Source organism: Danio rerio, chromosome 14 (assembly GCF_049306965.1).
Source record: "Danio rerio strain Tuebingen ecotype United States chromosome 14, GRCz12tu, whole genome shotgun sequence".
NCBI lineage: Eukaryota > Metazoa > Chordata > Actinopteri > Cypriniformes > Danionidae > Danio > Danio rerio.
The window spans coordinates 32,357,501-32,375,443 of record NC_133189.1 but is presented as its reverse complement, the minus strand read 5'-3'; the positions used below and the strand labels follow the sequence as shown (position 1 = coordinate 32,375,443).

Sequence of the window (17,943 nt, the reverse complement as noted above, 5' to 3'; positions counted from 1 at the left end):
GTACTGGAAAACACCCATACACTCTCATTCAAACACATACACTACAGCCAATTTAGCTAATTCAATTCACCTACAGTGCATGTGTTTGGACTGTGGGGGAAACCGGAGAACCCAGAGGAAAACCATGTGAACACAGGGAGAACATTCAAACTCCACATGCAAACCAACCCAACCAGGACTCGAGCCAGTGACTTTCCTGCTGAATTAACAAAACTTAGCTGAATTTACACACCATTTTAAGTTCTCTGTTAATTCAACTAAGTCTGGTTAGTTTCACTAAATGTAAAACTTAGGTGGTTAAGTAAAAAAAAAAAAATAAAAAATCAATGTGCATTAAAACTGCATTCAAAACAAAATGAAGTGATACTAAACACCTTGACTTACTGCTGGCACCTCAGCCAAAATTGTGTCTCTTTAAAATGAAAAACAAAAGGAAAAAAACTGGTCTGATAGATAGAAACACTTTAGTGGTGAATCATTGGACATGGAACACTGCTCACACAACCAGTATTTGTACCAGCAGCACGCAAAGGGTACAAATCAAGCTTGAATTTAATAGCCTTAGGAAACCAAGACAAAACTACAAAAAAAAAAGCCCCCAAAAGCTGCATTTGTATTTGTTTAAGTGATATAAACAGGGGAAGTACTATGTGTTTGCTCTCCCTCAGGGTTCCGCCCCTGGCAGCACTGAACAGCACGTTAAAGAGCATGCTTTTACTCCCATCCCAACTTGGCTCCACCCCGTCCTGTGATGTTGTGGGGAAAGGAGGAGGGATATTTTTGTGAACTGATCAGCTTGTTCCACCAATCAGAGAGTTTTCTCCTCCCTCATTCCAGCCCTCTCCTCCATGCCTCCACCTCCTCTCTTTCGCTCTGTCTGCACTGTTTGCACGCACAGAGGGCAGGGAAAAGTGCGGGGCAAGGGACAGCAAGGAGAAAAAATAAAACAGAAGCAGCTTCTGGATTTTCGTTCAAACGCATTCCTGCTGCATCATTACAAGCGAACAGGCGACTCAGCTCGTAAAAAAAAAAAAAAACCTGAGATGTGTTTACCCAGAACACACAGTTGAGGTTGATCAACTCTTCTTTCATAGCACCTGGACACTTGGACGAACTGTAAGAAGGAAGGTGATCACCTGGAGCAGGTGGAGGAGAACCTCTCCGACTCTCACAGGGGAAATTTGACCTGCCTGATGTCAAACGAGGAGTGCCGTTCACCCATCGGCCTGGACTGCTGTAGTTGCTGTCTAGATTTGGCCAATGGGTGCGAGCCGGAACCAGGCCGATCGGGCCACACAAGTCTGGGCAGTCCAACATCGGTTAACCACTTCAGACAGCTCCGGGACCAGCTTCACTTTCAGAACCTCAATACAGATAAGCTCAACAACATCATGAGACAGGACTCTCTGGAGTCGGTGGTTCGGGATCCCTGCTACCTGCTCAATGAGGGCATCTGCAACAGCAACATCGATCAAACCATGCTGTCCATCCTGCTGTATTTCCACAGGTATGTCAATAAAGCATGGCATTCACACACCTGCTCTGCCACACACACACACACACACACACACTGCTAATTTAAACCATACAAACCTTAAACGTCTTTATCAGAGCTGTGATTGCTCATGTAGATGCAGATGCAGAATGTTTGATGGCAACACCAATCTGTGGCTTGTTAATAATGACTAAACACTTTTAAGTAATGTTATGAAAGTAATGCAATAGAACCACTTTTGAGGAACATCTTAAAAATATAAATAAGATTTTGTCACTTTTAGGTATGGAAAGGTTCTATGATGTTCATGTAAGAAAATATACTAATGAAGAATCTGAAGATCTGTTTACATCAGGGATGTTTGTTATAAAGATATACTTTTAGAACTGTTATGTAAAAGAATGGCAGAGCCCTCACCACATCTGTAATGATAAAAGCAGACAACAACAGTACAGTATATCAGTGGAATCGCTTTCAAAACATTTGTTTTCCCAGGTGATGATTGATAAAAACCCTCAAAGGTAAACAGAGTTCATCTTTCTTTTAAGAGCGCAAGCATTTAAAACATCAAATGACAAACTGAATTACATGCTTATAATACACTGAAAAAAAAATGAGGGATTGTATCAACCCAAATTTGGGTCAAATATGCACAAAAACCAAATATTTCCGCTTATATTATTTTATATTTATTTTCTTTTACATTTTAAATCAAATTGGACTTCAATCAACCTAGACTTTTTAGAGTGTAAATAATATATTTATTGTGCATTAGTTTGGATGCTAATATAGGACACTTGATTCATGTAAAGTGATTTGTTTTTGATAAAGCCACCATTTAGTTTGAACCAAATTAGTCTTATATTAGTGGGCCTGGGCATATTAATTAATGACCTAATCATCAACACTAATAGAATATCTAGTCAAACACAACATTAAACCATCATATGACAAACTGATTCATATATATATATGCAAAAACCTCTAAGTGCTATCTGAAATTTCCACCAAAATGAGCATTATTCTCAGCCTGCTTTGTTTATGATGAGTTATTTCACTTTGAAAACAATGAAAAGAACTTATTCTTTGCCATAAAGGTGAAATTACTGTACCTAAAGTTGTCCTAGTTGGCATTTAGATTATTTAATCATTATTTTTCTATAAATAAATTCATGAACTATTTTATATTACTTTTATTTACCAAAAATCTAGCATTTTTAAAAGTGTTAACAATGTTTTGTGCATATGGATATTATTATTAAAACATGTAAGTGTTATAAAAAAGTGAAATCACTTTTTTATAACACTTACATGTTTTTTTAACCAGTTATTTTTGATAACACCATCATTTTTTGAACTAAATCAGTCTTATATTGGTGGGCTTGTGTGTATTAATTCATGACTTAATTATCAACACTAATACAATATCTAGTGAAACACTGAACACTAAACCATCAGTAGCAAACTGATACATATATAATATATACATTTTAAAAAGTTGGATTTTTTTAACCCAAACTGCAGTCAAATATGGACAAACCCAAACTTTTTTTCTATAAATAAATTCATAAATAATTTTTTATTACTTTTATCTACCAAAAGGTTGAGTTTGTCCAACTTTGGGTTCAAATACCCAGCATTTTGTAGAGCATAAACAATGTTTTGTGCATTTAGACTCTAATATAAGACATTTAAGTATTATGTAAAGTGATTTCGATAATACCGCCATTTAGTTTGAACTAAATTAGTCTTATATTAGTGGGCTTGGGGTATATTAACGCATGGCTTAATTGTCAACACTCATACAATATCTATTTAAACATTGAACACTAGTTATGTACACCTCATGATAAAACCATGACTAAAAACCACGCTCAACTGTGTTATTTAAGAACAGGGTGGCTCTCGGTCTCAGTAGGGTTCCAGGAATGTGCAAACTGGTATGAAGAACATGCCTTTGCGCAAACTTAAGAGAATCTTGAGTCAGTTCACCTTAAATAAGTTCTTACTTCACATATACGCCCTATTTAATGCAACTCATCACAGGATCTTGCAAAAAAAATTGTGCAAATATTTTATACATTTTGTTTTGTTGTGCAGAAGATGCCTCTTGTATTTTCTCCAACTAGTGCTTGCAAAACACCCATTCATTTAAAAACTATGGCCAATTTACATACCATCCTGGCACAGCTTTTCAGCCCATATAGTTGAAGTATGCAGAAAAACAAATTCCTCACCAGGTAACATGCATGTTTATAAAATCAAATGGTTTCCAAAACAACTCTGGATGCATCGGAATCACATAAACATTCAACATTGGATTCAGTAATGTTTGACAGTGTGTGTACATAATATTGAATCTTGGAACAAGCTGATGTGATGTACTACAGCAAATTAAAGTGTCAAAAATGGATTGCAAGCCATCCAAAGCAGGTATTTGGCAAAATAACCAAATGAGGATCAAGCTCACAGAGCATTTCTTTCCATGGCTTTCCAAACTGAAAATAATCATATATGGACATCAGGATAGTTTGCTCAAATCTGATAGTATTTGAAATGTTTAGTCTGTAGGAGAATTACAGATGAGGCCTAGTGGTGAAAAGAAAATATATGGAGCCATGTATTAGGGATATTACATAAAATAAAGAAGTGACATTTGCTGCCTGATGATGATATTTTCCACATGTTGTTATTATGACACCACCCTTTGGTTTTTACTTTAATGTCAGTCTAGCAAAAATAAGGGTTAAATGTTTATATAGATTTATATAGACTTATGTTCTTAAGCCTGAAATATACTTGTGGTGCATCCAAAATATTGAGTAGATACTTCATTAAATTTAAGAGTTAAAAAAGACAAGTACAAGTATAAAAATAGGTATTATGCAATCTACCATGTGATCTACCAGTGTCAGTGTCACTTTTGTCATAGAAAAATCTTTCACATGGCCTCATCCCACAGTAAAATAATCAACAAATACACATTTAATAATCTTGACACAAGTAGTGTTTGAATGTTTGAATGTAAATTAACATGCATATATTAATTTATTTATTTGCATAGGCACAGGAATGTATAGTCTTTTAAAGTTACAGTAGCATGCACAAACATTCAGACAAAGACACACAAATGCATGCACGCACACACAGACACAGACTTACACAAACAGCAATTTCACTTCAATTAATTTTAAAATGTAATTCATTTTAAAATAATTAATCTGATGGCTGAATTACAAAATACTAATGATTACTAATTAAATCTATCAGAAAAAAATGACATAAACTTAATAAGCATCAAAATTGTGCAATTAATATTTATATTATTACCATATATTTATTGGCAATATTTCTCGAAATTGAATTTTTTAAACTCTTTTGATTATTAACATTTAACATGATTATTGATTATTAACATGTAATAAAAGTGTTCAAAAATTTATATGAATATGAACCACATAAAAAATTGTGATAAGACAATTAAATGCAGATGACTGACCTCTTTGGTGACCACAGTAACCATTAAATACAATGCAAGTCATTGTGAATAAATTCATTTTAATAGTTTTAACAAACAAACATAACATGTTGTGTACCACCAATGCCTTTTACATTTGAAATAAAAATAATAAATAAATAAATAAATAAATAAATAAATAATAAATAAATAATCAAATAAAAATTTAACAATAAAATGAATAATGAATTAGTTCAAAAAATGAACTAATAAACAAAAATAAATAAAGAAAGAAATGAGCAAATAAATAAATAATTAAAAATAATACATAAAAATAAATAAATGAACAAATTAATAAACAAATAATAAAAATAAATACATAATAAAAATAAATACAAATAAGCAAAAAATAAATGAGCAAATAAATAAATAAAAAATGAAAATAAAAACGAATAAATAAAAAAATAAATGAATGAATAAAAATAAATAAATTAATAAACAAATAAACAATAATAACAAAATAAATAAATAAATATTTTTAATAAAAATTAACAAACAAATAAATAAACAATTAAATAAACAAATAATAAAAAACTAAAGTTAAAACATTTAAAAAATTTATAAATGACTATATAAAATAAATAAATAAAAATTGTTATTTGATAGACTCTAAACATAATGCAATATAAATATTAATATGCCATATAAATTTATTCTCCTGTGGAATCTTATTTATGGGTGTTCTGATTCTCATAATACTGTTGCTCAGCAGCTAATCTCACTATCAGTTTTACGACAGGACAATAGACCTCCTAACCTCACTGGGACGCCTCTGAAACAAGATGCTTAGTGTGCCAGTTAATGTTCAGCCTTCTTTATCGGGGTGTCCACAGTTTTATACGTGGCAGTGAAAGGTTACAGTCTACATAATGAGCTCTTTTTTATGAGACTTGTTTCGGAAAGTAAACAGGAGCAGTGTGTGTGAGACCTCTGGCAAAAGACACTTTACCGTCTCACTTTCTAAACATACACACACACTTCACCGGTTCTCTAACATCATCAAACAACCATTGTTCATTTGTAGAGTCCTATTCTTCTGTTGCATGACAGGAAAGCAATTTTGTTTCGTGTGGATCGTTCTGTGCCATGCGATATATCCGCATATTATATGAGGCACTTTTGGATGCAATGTTTCCTTTCCCATATTCTCCAGTTACTATGCAACTATGTAAATTTATACATTAATATATAAAAGCAATAAATAAAATAAACAAACGTGTTAAAGAGACTCTTAAACTTAACAAATAAAATGCATATATTACCCCCTATGCTAAAAAACTCTTTCAGATGCGGAGCTATTGGCTGGGATGCACAAGAAAAGAAACCAAAAAGCCACTCTGGCAACATCCTTACATCCTTTTTTACTTACAATCTCCTCACAGCTGCTAGCCACCGCACTCATTTTCGAATTTGTTGTTATGCTGACTTAATGTGACTAGTGCGTGCACATGAATTTCTTGACCATTTGAATGGACTTAGCGCTCGTGCTCCCCTCGTGTCTCTCGTAACTAACCTAATAAAACTACAGTGCTTCATACTGAAACTGCATTTTTTTTTAATCGGCATAAAATTTTATTTATTTATAGCCAATAAATAAACAACAATTTTACATATATATATTTTAAAAAGTTTCTTTTATTGCACTTTTCTCTGCACTTAGGTAAACATCTCCAGTTGTAAATACATCAAACTGCACAATTTTACACATAATAATATTATGAAGGCTTTTTTCAGATTATATACAACATTTTAATTGACAAGCACCTGTATTCTTCTGTCCGTTTCCTATCTATCCTATTCGTTCATTCATTCATTTATTCAATCAAGAGAATGATAAAAAATAAATTCTCAGAATTTACTTAAGAATTTAAATTCATACAATAAGTACTTTTTGTGTGTGTGTGTTTGAGATGCAAGCAAATTAGAGCATTTTAAATACAATAATGCCTCATTTACTAAAACAAAAACTCTCTCAGTTATACTGTAAACGTCAATGTCTAAAAATCAATGGTTAAATAATAGAAAAAAATCCTAAAGACATCAGTATTGGTAAAATTGATACTGGCCTTCTGTCATAAAAACAATAGGTCATCAAACAAATATTTAAAACATAATATATTTATGTTGTTATCTGAAGGCTAAAAGTCAAGTTATTTGCAGCGTAAAGGTACATTTTAAAGCTTTAATGTTAATGATTTCAGAAATGTGTGGTTAATTAGCTACCATTTAATCAATTGACAGCACTAAATATTTTATGTTTCACACTTCTAGCAGACTAAATGCTGGCTTTATTTCATGTGTACACTCAAAGGTCCTTGAAGTCTTGAGAAAGGAACATGGTGTTATTGATGGAACGAAGATAAGAAAGGTGTGTCTGTTTTAATAGAGTATAGGAAACAAAGCAACCGAGGTCTTGCCAACAATAAGTCCAGTTCGCTAAACCCTGAAATATATTGCTAAAACGCCAGTCTGTTTATTTAATATGCAGAAATGTAATCCGCATCCCCAGGCAAGCAGAGACATGGATCCAGACATGCCACACGGAACAGCTCATGAGCAGCGCTGTAGTGTCTGGGAATGATCCATAGGGATTAAAATGAAAGGTGTGTTTCTGATACCTAGCAAATGGAAAAGGTTGTGATTGCACAACATATTAAAAAGCGTACTCATCCATCCATCTATACATCCATCGTCTGTCTGTCTGTCTGTCTGTCTGTCTGTGTCTGTCGGTTGAATGAATACTAATGAAAATGAAAATTAATGATAACTATTCATTTAAAAATGTATCTAAATTATGTACGTTTAATACTTTTAAATACAACTGTAGAATTTTTGTGTAACACATTTATTTTGAAATTTGATTTTAAGTTAATTAATTTAGGCATTTCAATTCATTAGCCTTCCTGTTAAAAATAATTGCTTATATTTTTATAATCTGACAAAGCTAAAGTACAATAATGTAAAAAAAGAATAACAATGAAGCCCTAATTAATCTAACAATGTTGCAATACTTTTTAATATTTATACCTGACATATTTATTCTTCAGTGGCATTTTTATGACACCTAAATGTGATAAAGGTGTTCCAGAAGAATATATCCCGATATCCCTATCTAACCTAAAACTGGCCTTATGCAATTTTTTTGATAAGACTACCCCTGATGACTGAGATTTGACGACCAGAGAAAAACTCAATATTAAATACACGTTTATAAAGTCACTTTTATGAAAGTGTCTGATAAATTGAAAAAAAAAACATTAAATGTTACATTTTATATCACTAAATATCCATTTGCAAATCCAATAGGAATCAATCAATCAATCAGTCAGTCAGTCAGTCAGTCAGTCAGTCAGTCAGTCAGTCAGTCAGTCAGTCAATCAATCAATCAATTAATCAGTCAATCAATCAAAAAAGTCAATTTTATGCTCACATTGTGTGTTTATTTGTCTCTATGACATTGAAATCGAGCAAATTGAAAATAAAGAAGCTTTAAAGAGAAAAAAGAATCAAGACCCTTCATCTATGGGGGAAAAGGACTGAAAAACACTCTTGGTAGTAGTTCTCTACTTAAATACCACATTTGATCCATTTATAAATGCAGAGTGTGCACAAACTACCTTAAGATGTTTTCTGCCTGTTAAACATGCTGAAAAGACAACAGCATGCCAGCCTCCAGGGACGATGCCCTTGTGAGATAACAGCTGAACCTCCGAGCCTTGCCCACACTGACCCCAATATCCCTGACCAAACACTGATCAACAAACAAAAGGCAGAACTGCTCAGTCTCAGGCCTCTGTCGAAAAATGAGGAGATTTTGGCAGCTTCTTAAAAATTCCTTTTGCAAGAATGATGAATAAGGGTTTAGAAAAAGTTTAAGTCACACTGTCAGATATTGAATTGTGCTTCCATAACATTATGTGTGCTGTTTGATTTTCAACAAACGGATGATTTATAAAATGATTTATGAATTATACCCTCTAAAACAGCCCTGCACTGTTCCAACCCTACTTCAACACACTGACCTGATTGTTTCAAACAAGACTTAAGCAATCAATTAGTTCGATTAGGTGTGGTTAATTAGGGTTGAAATCAAACTGGTGCTGAGCTGCGGCCCTCCAGGAACTAAGTTTGACACCTTTGCTCTAAAACCTCTATAATATTGCTTCAGTATAGCAATAATTTATACACCCAAAACTATTTAGCTCCAAAACACTTTATTTTTTATTCATTTATTGTTATTATTTTTAATGTATTTTTTTTTATTATTAAAGTAGTAATAATAATCATAAAAGTCAAAGTTTATTTATAAAGCATTTTATAAAACACAAAAGAGACTCAAAGTGCTGAAGTTTAAAACAAAACGTGCATAATAGTATATAAAAGACATAAAATATAAGGTAAAATATAGCTAAAGTACTTAAAAAGGCATATATATTAAAATAACCTGTTGGTAATATTAAGTGCCAACGAAAAAAAGAGCTTTAAGAGCTGATTTAAATGAAAAAAAAAAAAAAAAGAACAGGCCTGCCTAATGACCTTGATAATAGAATATATATATTTTAACATTTACACAAAAATGTTAAACTAATTTAAATAAATCATTTATATTTAAATGTATATATTTTATATTTATATTATTAATATATATATTTAGAAAATAATAAATGTATTATTTATATGCTCTTTCATTCAAAATATACTAGTTCTTACTTATTTATCAGCTGGGCCACAAAATATAAAAAAGGTAATACAATAATAGTAAGCAAGTAAGAGAGCAAATAAGTAAACAAAGTGTATACTTATTTTTTAGCAAGGCCACAAAATATAAAAATGTAATACAATAAAAGTAAGTAAGCAAATAAATAAACAAATAGAAAGAAAAAATAAATAAACAGACCAAATAAACAATCCAACGCAAAATCAACAGAAAGTCACAAGTTTTCGCGATCCTGTAAAATTCTTAATCTTATCACAAAAAATGTAAATAATCTTATAAAACACCAAATTCCAAACCATGTAATGAAATTATATTTATTTCAGTTTGCAATTTATTGCTTTATGTGACTACTTGATGTTGCATACACGTGATGTATTTGAGTCTCTTGAAAAATGACATCTCACCTGCACCCTCGCAATCATTACATTACATGGAATGGGGTGGATTGGGAATTGTTTTGTTTTACATTTATGGCTGATATTATGATGTGCCTCAAATCGATAAATGATTTCACTTAACTCATTCCCTGCTGTTAACGAGAGAAAAAACTTCCCTGCAATTGACGGGTTTTACAGCAATCCTAGTGCATGTCCTACACAGTAATAAATTCCCAGAATTTTACAACATGTTACAGTAATTTTTCACAGTAAATTACATTAGTGTCACTCTACAGGATTGAACTTTTAAATTTTACATTTTCAGAATTTTATTGTGAAATTAAGGCTGACATCATGATTACAGCAAATTATTGTAAAAATGGCTATATCTTTTGCACCTTAGTTAAAGGAATTCAAACACCTTTAATACTTTATTCTATGTCTAAATGAATACACATTAACTTATATACTAGTACAGGCACTTTTTTGATATTTAGAAATATTTACAGAATTATTGTTATTATGAATTTACATACAGTACCTTACTGTGAAAGTAATGCAATTATTAGCCAGTGATGTCAGATGTCAGTTATGCAACCTTCCTTTGGCTTAATCTCTACTGTTTTAGACCTTGTCTTGACAACAAGAGACCAAAATAAAGATGCTTTTACTTTCATATTTGTGACACTGTCATTATATCAGATTGCACACCTTACATAGTAGGCTACCTAATATGGTAAATAAGATATCATACATGCTATAACATATTAATAAATATTTAAAAAAAAAAAAAAAAAAAAAAAAAAAAAAAAAAAAAATATATATATATATATATATATATATATATATATATATATATATATATATATATATATATATATATATATATACAGTTGAAGTCAGAATTATTAGCCCCCCTTTCATTTTTTTTCTTTTTTTTTTATATTTCCCAAATTATGTTTTACAGAGCAAGGAAATGTTCACAGTATGTCTGATAATATTTTTTCTTCTGGAGAGAGTCTTATTTGTTTTATTTCGGCTAGAATGAAAGCAGTTTTTAATATTTTAAAAACCAATTTTGGGACAATAATATTAGCCCCTTTAAGCTAATATTTTTTTCGATAATCTACAAAACAAATCATCAATATACAATAACTTGCCTAATTACCCTAACCTGCTTAGTTAACCTAATTATAGAAGTGTCTTGAAAAATATCAAGTAAAATATTATGTACTGTCATCATGACAAAGAGAAAATAAATCAGTTATTAAAAACAGGTTTTTAAAACTATTATGATTAGAAATGTGCTAAAACAATCTTCCCTCAATTAAACAGAAATTGAGGAAAAAAATAAACAGGGGCGCTAATAATTCAGGGGGGCTAATAATTCTGACCTCAACTGTATATATATATATATATATATATATATATATATATATATATATATATATATATATATATATATATATATATATATATATATATATATATATATATTCATATTTTTATAGCAAAATTGCTTACAAATTTTATTGCAAACAAAAAAATCACAAAAAAAAAAAATCTTGAAAAACTAGGGTGTCTGAATAAAAACACTTATTTTATATACTTTAATAATAATGTTGTTTCCTTTTTTCCAGGATTACAGTATCTTTTACTCTCTGGCATTTGTTTTTAAATATTCAAAACCATTCAATAATGTTACACACAAAAACATTAAAAAATCCAGTTATTTAGAAGTCACCACCAAGAAAGACTTTTTAAAGCCGCTATGGACATATCAGATGCACACGCTCTAACACACACACACACAGTCACGCGTCTGAAGTCTGCACACTTCTTCTCCAGTCAGCTTTTAATAGAGAGCCACTACTAATAAAAGGCGTCCAGCACATCACATGAGGAAAGCGAGCTAATGTTCGCCACATGAGACCTCGAACTCCAACTTTTGCTTCTTTCTCAATACTTGTTATAACAGAGACCTGAGAAATCCCTATCAATATACGTAAGTAGTTTTGATATGCCAGAAAATGCTCCTTTATAGCAATGAAGCTCTGTTTGGAGCCAGGTCCACAGGAGAGGATAAGAACATATCAAAAGATGAGACTATTTTGTGAGAGATCCTCCTAAACCCTGCACAATACTTTTTTTTTTAGACTGTTACATAAAAGTTCAAGGGCTGCAGTGGATTTGGCCGAGTGGTGTTACTTTTAAAGTTATTTTGAGAACGTCAAGCTGATTCTGCACTAAAACGTGAAGAAATGAATGCTTTGAGAAAGCCCATGCCTGGAGCTATTGTGTAAGAATAAGTTATATACCAGAAAATATCCTGAGGTACATTAAGGACAAACATTATTTGATGACATAGTAAAGAAAAGAAAAAAATACCAATTAACTAAAATTGAAATATTTATACTTTGCCAAAATATTAGATTACGCATGTGACAGCAAAATTGTAATCATGATAAACAAACAAACAAACAAACAAACAAACAAACAAACAAACAAACAAACAAACAAACAAATAAATAAATAAATAAATAAATAAAATAAATAATAATTATTATAATAATAACTAATATAATAATAAATATACATGTTTTGGGTAGCTGTTGAAGCTATAGTGTAACAATAATTTAAACCAAGAAGTATTCTCAGATATAATTAAAACAAAAACTATTTGATAATATTAAATAAAGCCTTAAATAATAATAATATTTATACACTTAAAAAATCTGTTATTTTAAGTTTTTCATTTTTAAAAATGTTTTTTTTTTTTTTTTTTTTTTTTTTACAAATTACAGACATTTACCGTAAATTAACGGCCGTTAAATTACAGAAATTTCCTTTATTTAAATTTCCAGTACATTACATTTATGTTATTTAATGGCCATTATAGTAGTTTTTTTTCCTGCACCCCAGCTGCTGGAAAAAAAAACAAAAAAAAAAAACAAACATAAAATAACCAATTGTTTTTTACAGTGTACTTTTCCACTATCCTCTAAAATAGCAAAAAAAATTATAATTAATAATGTTCCTACTAGTATTATTACTGATATTCCTATTAAATAAATAAATAAATACAAAGAAAATAGATCTTTGAGAAAGCCCAGACCTGGAGTTATTGTACAACAAAATTATATAAAGATTTAAAAAAAAATTTACAGACAAATATAAAGCAAAATCTATTTGATGACATTAAATAAAGCGCCAATTAATAATTAATTTAATTTCAAATCCCTATACTTCACCACAATCCTTCTAAATAGTAGGTCTTTCTCATATCTCACCAATACATTTTAATAATAACGAAACAAATATGTAAATAAACACCAATGGCCAGAAGTCAAGGCTTTGAGAAAGCTCATCCTCAGCTCTCAGTTTATTTGACATGGTGATCAGCATAAAGAAGATCAGCTTTATATATATTAGACTGTGATCTGAAGGCACGCTGACCACTACCAGCTGTGTCAACATGAGCAGGAACACTTCAGGAAGGCTTCTGTTTCAAAAGAATAGCAGCGCATTCAAAGCTGATTTGATCGGATTGGGAACAATCAGAGAAAATGTGGAAAATTAACCACAGATTACAGTGCTGTGGCATTACTCTTAGTTAGTGCTGATTTATAGTCCAGCAGCATCAAGGTTTTATTATACTGTTTATTACTTGCAGACATAGTCTGTTGGTGTGCTGTTAGAAAAACTACTACTACTAATAATACACAAGCTTTAGAAAACGCCTATGCGAGGAAGCAAACACAAGATCTACGGAGTTACCTAAGAAATGATGATGACTAGGATACAAGTGTGAAAGAATATGTTGTTTTTTATAAACTGTTAAGCCTTAAGTAAACTTAAATGTACCATAACCTTTCAAAGTACACACCATTCATTGTGTGCACCAAACGAGTTGTTTGACACTTGTACAATTGAGAGATTAATCCTTGTCCAACAACTGATAAAAACGTTTTTGTTCCCATCAAGAGTATATTATAATTCCCTCATACAAGCACTCATTAACTTGGCTGTTTACAGATTTTGCTGTCTTCAGTAGTTAGTTGCTGTACAAAAATACAATTGGTGCACCTAGCCTTTACAGCATTTCCACACATGCAGGAACTGGGAACATTTTTTACACCGGGAATGTCATTTGGGAAATCCAGCTAAATAAACTGCATCTGTGTTTTATGTGCATAATTGGAAAAAAAATTAATAAATAAAGAACACAACATGCATCATGAACAGTTGTGATGATACACGATTAATGCAAGCACACTATAGAATGAAGAATGAAACCATTTTCACTATGAGGTGCACACAGCATCATAGAAGAAAAAAAATGTGCCCAATTACTTATAACTTTACTAAACATAACTTGTTTTAAAGATGTTGTATAAAAGCAAAGGTGAAATCTATCAAATTTACTTTATAGTAGATGTTACCAGAATTTTACCAATAAAATATGGTATAGCATTTATAATTTTATGATAAACTACTGTTTTACATTCATTTACTGTATAGAATTTTAATACATCAATATTTTAAATTATTAACATCAACATTGTACCTGATAACAGCAACAAAAAACAAAACAAAACATAAAAGTTATGTGCCATGAAGGGAATTCTGAGTAAATCAATCTGTACCATTTACGATGAAAACAAACCAACAAAAAAAAAGCACCTGAAGTTGCTTGTTACCATAAAATACAGAAGGAACATGAAATAAATTGTATTTTGCAGTATTAAATGACTGTTTTTACTTAATTAATTTATAGTCCTATAATGAGACATGTTTTGAAGAACTAGCATCTGCATAGCTTTGTTACACAGATAAAAGCACAACCATAAGCAGGTGTTTACTGCTTTACTACTAAACATCATCATGGTAAAACACATGACACTAAAGTAATGCAATAAACAATATGCATAAAACATTATTTAGAGCATAAAACTAATGAACTAAAGCTAAAAAGAATTACAGTAATGCCAAAAAAGTGTCATGCAGGGAATTTTGGAAAAAGTTAATTTACAGTTTTTCATTATGTATATTAAGGCAGTTACTGTTAACTGGGTTACTGATCTTTATTGGAACATTTAAAAAAAATACTAATCAAATCGCAGACATGTTTTCAGTTAACATACTTACTGTTAACCACATTAAAGTTTTTTACTGTAGCATTTTTTTAAAGTTTTTTTTTTTTTTTTACCGTTAAAACCAGTGTTGTTTTTACAGTTAACACTCAATATCACGCAGCTGATCTAAGACAGTGGGGATTTTATTTACACACAAAAACAATGTGCTTAAAAAGATCTTCCTCCAAGAAAAGGTTTCCTCATGTTTTGAACAGTGTTTGCACACATATATAAAACAAACAGGGCTCCATCTTAATGATCTAAGTGCAAAGTCTAAAGTGCATGGCACAATCCATAGTGTCCAAATCCACTTTTGCTATTTTAAGGATAGAAAAATACGCTCTGCACCCTGGCACATGGTCTAACAGGGTGTGCTTATTCTCTTAATAAGTCATGTGTTTTGAGCATAATGTCCATCAAACCAATCAATCCCATCCCTTTTAAGAGTCAGTTGCGTCTTGCCATGGTGCATGTGCTATTTACTTCACAGATGTTGTAAGTGAAAAAACGGAACGCTTCACTACCGAGAAAACAACACATCTGTGCAAAGAAAATGAATGAGCCTCCTCCGTTCGGCCTCTTTACTTTACTTTTACTTTAAGGAAGAAACAGTGGAAACTCACTCCACTGAAGACATCTATTAGCCTACATATTTACTTTGATTTGTAAAACGCAAAAATTTGTTTCAAAACTATTTCTAAATTTAGTTCTAATTTTTAGAAAACTAATAAATGAACAATAATAACGAAATGTTATATAATAAGTTATATCCAAAAACACGTCCTATTCTTATGCCCCATATTGTAATGCATACGTCTTCAAAACCCAACATGTGGACAAATCTAAACTTGTTTTCTTTAAAACAAATATAAATATGCATATAATAAATAATACATCTAATAATAATAAGAATATTATAGTAATGAAAAAACCCTGAGGTGAAGAAGGCATGGAGGTAGTGGTTTATTTTTTTATATATAAAATAATCATTTTTGTAACATTTTAATCCTTTACTTTTATATGTAAAGATATTTGTTGATCACTGTTTAAACTTAACTGTAAAATGACTTAAAATGCAAAACAGTAGTTGTCAATGTCACTTTACAAGTTACACACTACGCATGTGGCCACTTTACAATGCACATATTGTACTAATATTATCCATTTAGTTGAAAACTGTCATCCGATAGTACCTCAAATCCTAAATAATGTTCACATTTCACCAGCCTTGGATAAATTTTCCCCATCACACATTCAAAACCTCATGAATTGATAAGGTCTCCGCTAATTATTTCAACGAGATGTTTCCTTTTGATGTAACACATGCAATGCATTCAGTCTGCAGCTGGTCTGAAAATGAACCCTGCGCTGTGAACGTGCTGTGCGAACAAATCATTTGCATTGATGATTGTGATTATGAGTTCACACGTGGTCCTCAACACAAGCTGTTTGTTATAAAGCACTTGCAGACAGTAGATGGGGTGTTGCAATAAAACGCAACAGGTGGATCGGGTTTCATAGTAGCTTAACAGGTCAATTCCCATCATGGCAGAAGCTTTAGCAGTAATTTACTTGTCATAGTCAGACAAACACGCACGGAGGTGTATATTATCCATTTAATTGGCTAAGTGAATGGCAGCATTGTTGTGACGGTGCCGGTGGAGAGTTGACCGTGAGCCAGCCTAAGCTTTGTTGTCTGGTATAAGGTGCTCCTGTTCCCAGAAGCAGGGTTCAGAGTACTGACAGGCACTGTCTGCAGGCCCACTCATTCACTCATCCACAGCCGCTACACTATAGCCAAAACACAAACATACTGATTATTGAGGGCACTCCAGTGCCTCCGACTCCATGACCTGGGACAACCGACTAAACGTAAGACAGGCTAATAAAGAGACATTGTGCTGTTGCATAATCTAAGAGGGACCGAAAAATGTCACTGACCAACATGTGATGTTATAGTTCAAAAAGGAGTTCATCTAGGAATAAGAAATGCGTCATGGAAATGCTGTTTAACAAAGCTTAGTATATTACTTGGTGGCATTCAGCAACTTCAGAAACAATTTCAAGTACCTATAAAGTATGATAAATGTCACACATTTAATTTATGTGCTGTATTCTGAAGCTAAATGAGGTTATTATTGGTTAGTTAATGATAGTGTTCCTCTCCAGCAGACATGGCAAAAGTACACACATCCTTAAGTAGAAGTACAGATACTGATGTTGAAAACGACTCTGGTAAAAGTTGAAATACTGACTACACTTTTTTACTCAAGTAAAAGTAAAGAGGCATGGCCTTAAAAATGTAATTAAGTAAAAATTACCCATTACTACAACATGTTTTAGTTTATAGGCAAATATCTGGTTTTGGGAAACACTCATAACTACATTGTTTTTTATTCCCAAAAGATGCATCGTACTGTAATAGTTCAGCCTAAGTTACGCCATTGTTTGGAATACGCACCACGTATAGTTACTTTTGTTGTTGTGAAACATTTGTTAAAAACTTAATTGAAGACTAATATGCCTATTTGTTAAATCATATAGTCAATAAAAAAATCTATAAAAATAATTTTTCGCTGTATTAGATTGAAAGACCAAAGAAAACCTGTGCAGTATGATCAGACAAAAGACGCCTAAACTTAAGCATGTGTATGGCATATTTTTGAACTGGAATGTGTAACTCTTTATTACCTGTGATCCGA

The 17,943-nt window shown here is 31.5% G+C and overlaps 1 protein-coding gene across 2 annotated transcripts in view; it reads left to right on the top strand.

Moving 5' to 3' along the window:
- Positions 1 to 881: 881 nt before the first annotated feature.
- The window catches only part of tsc22d3 (TSC22 domain family, member 3), a 79,213-nt gene continuing 62,151 nt past the window's right edge, over positions 882 to 17,943 (top strand). The window contains exon 1 of one of the 2 annotated variants that reach the window (XM_073921261.1): positions 882 to 1,507. In XM_073921261.1, the coding sequence (XP_073777362.1) occupies positions 1,194 to 1,507 (314 nt within the window). In that variant the 5' untranslated portion in view covers positions 882 to 1,193. 2 annotated transcript variants of the gene reach the window in all.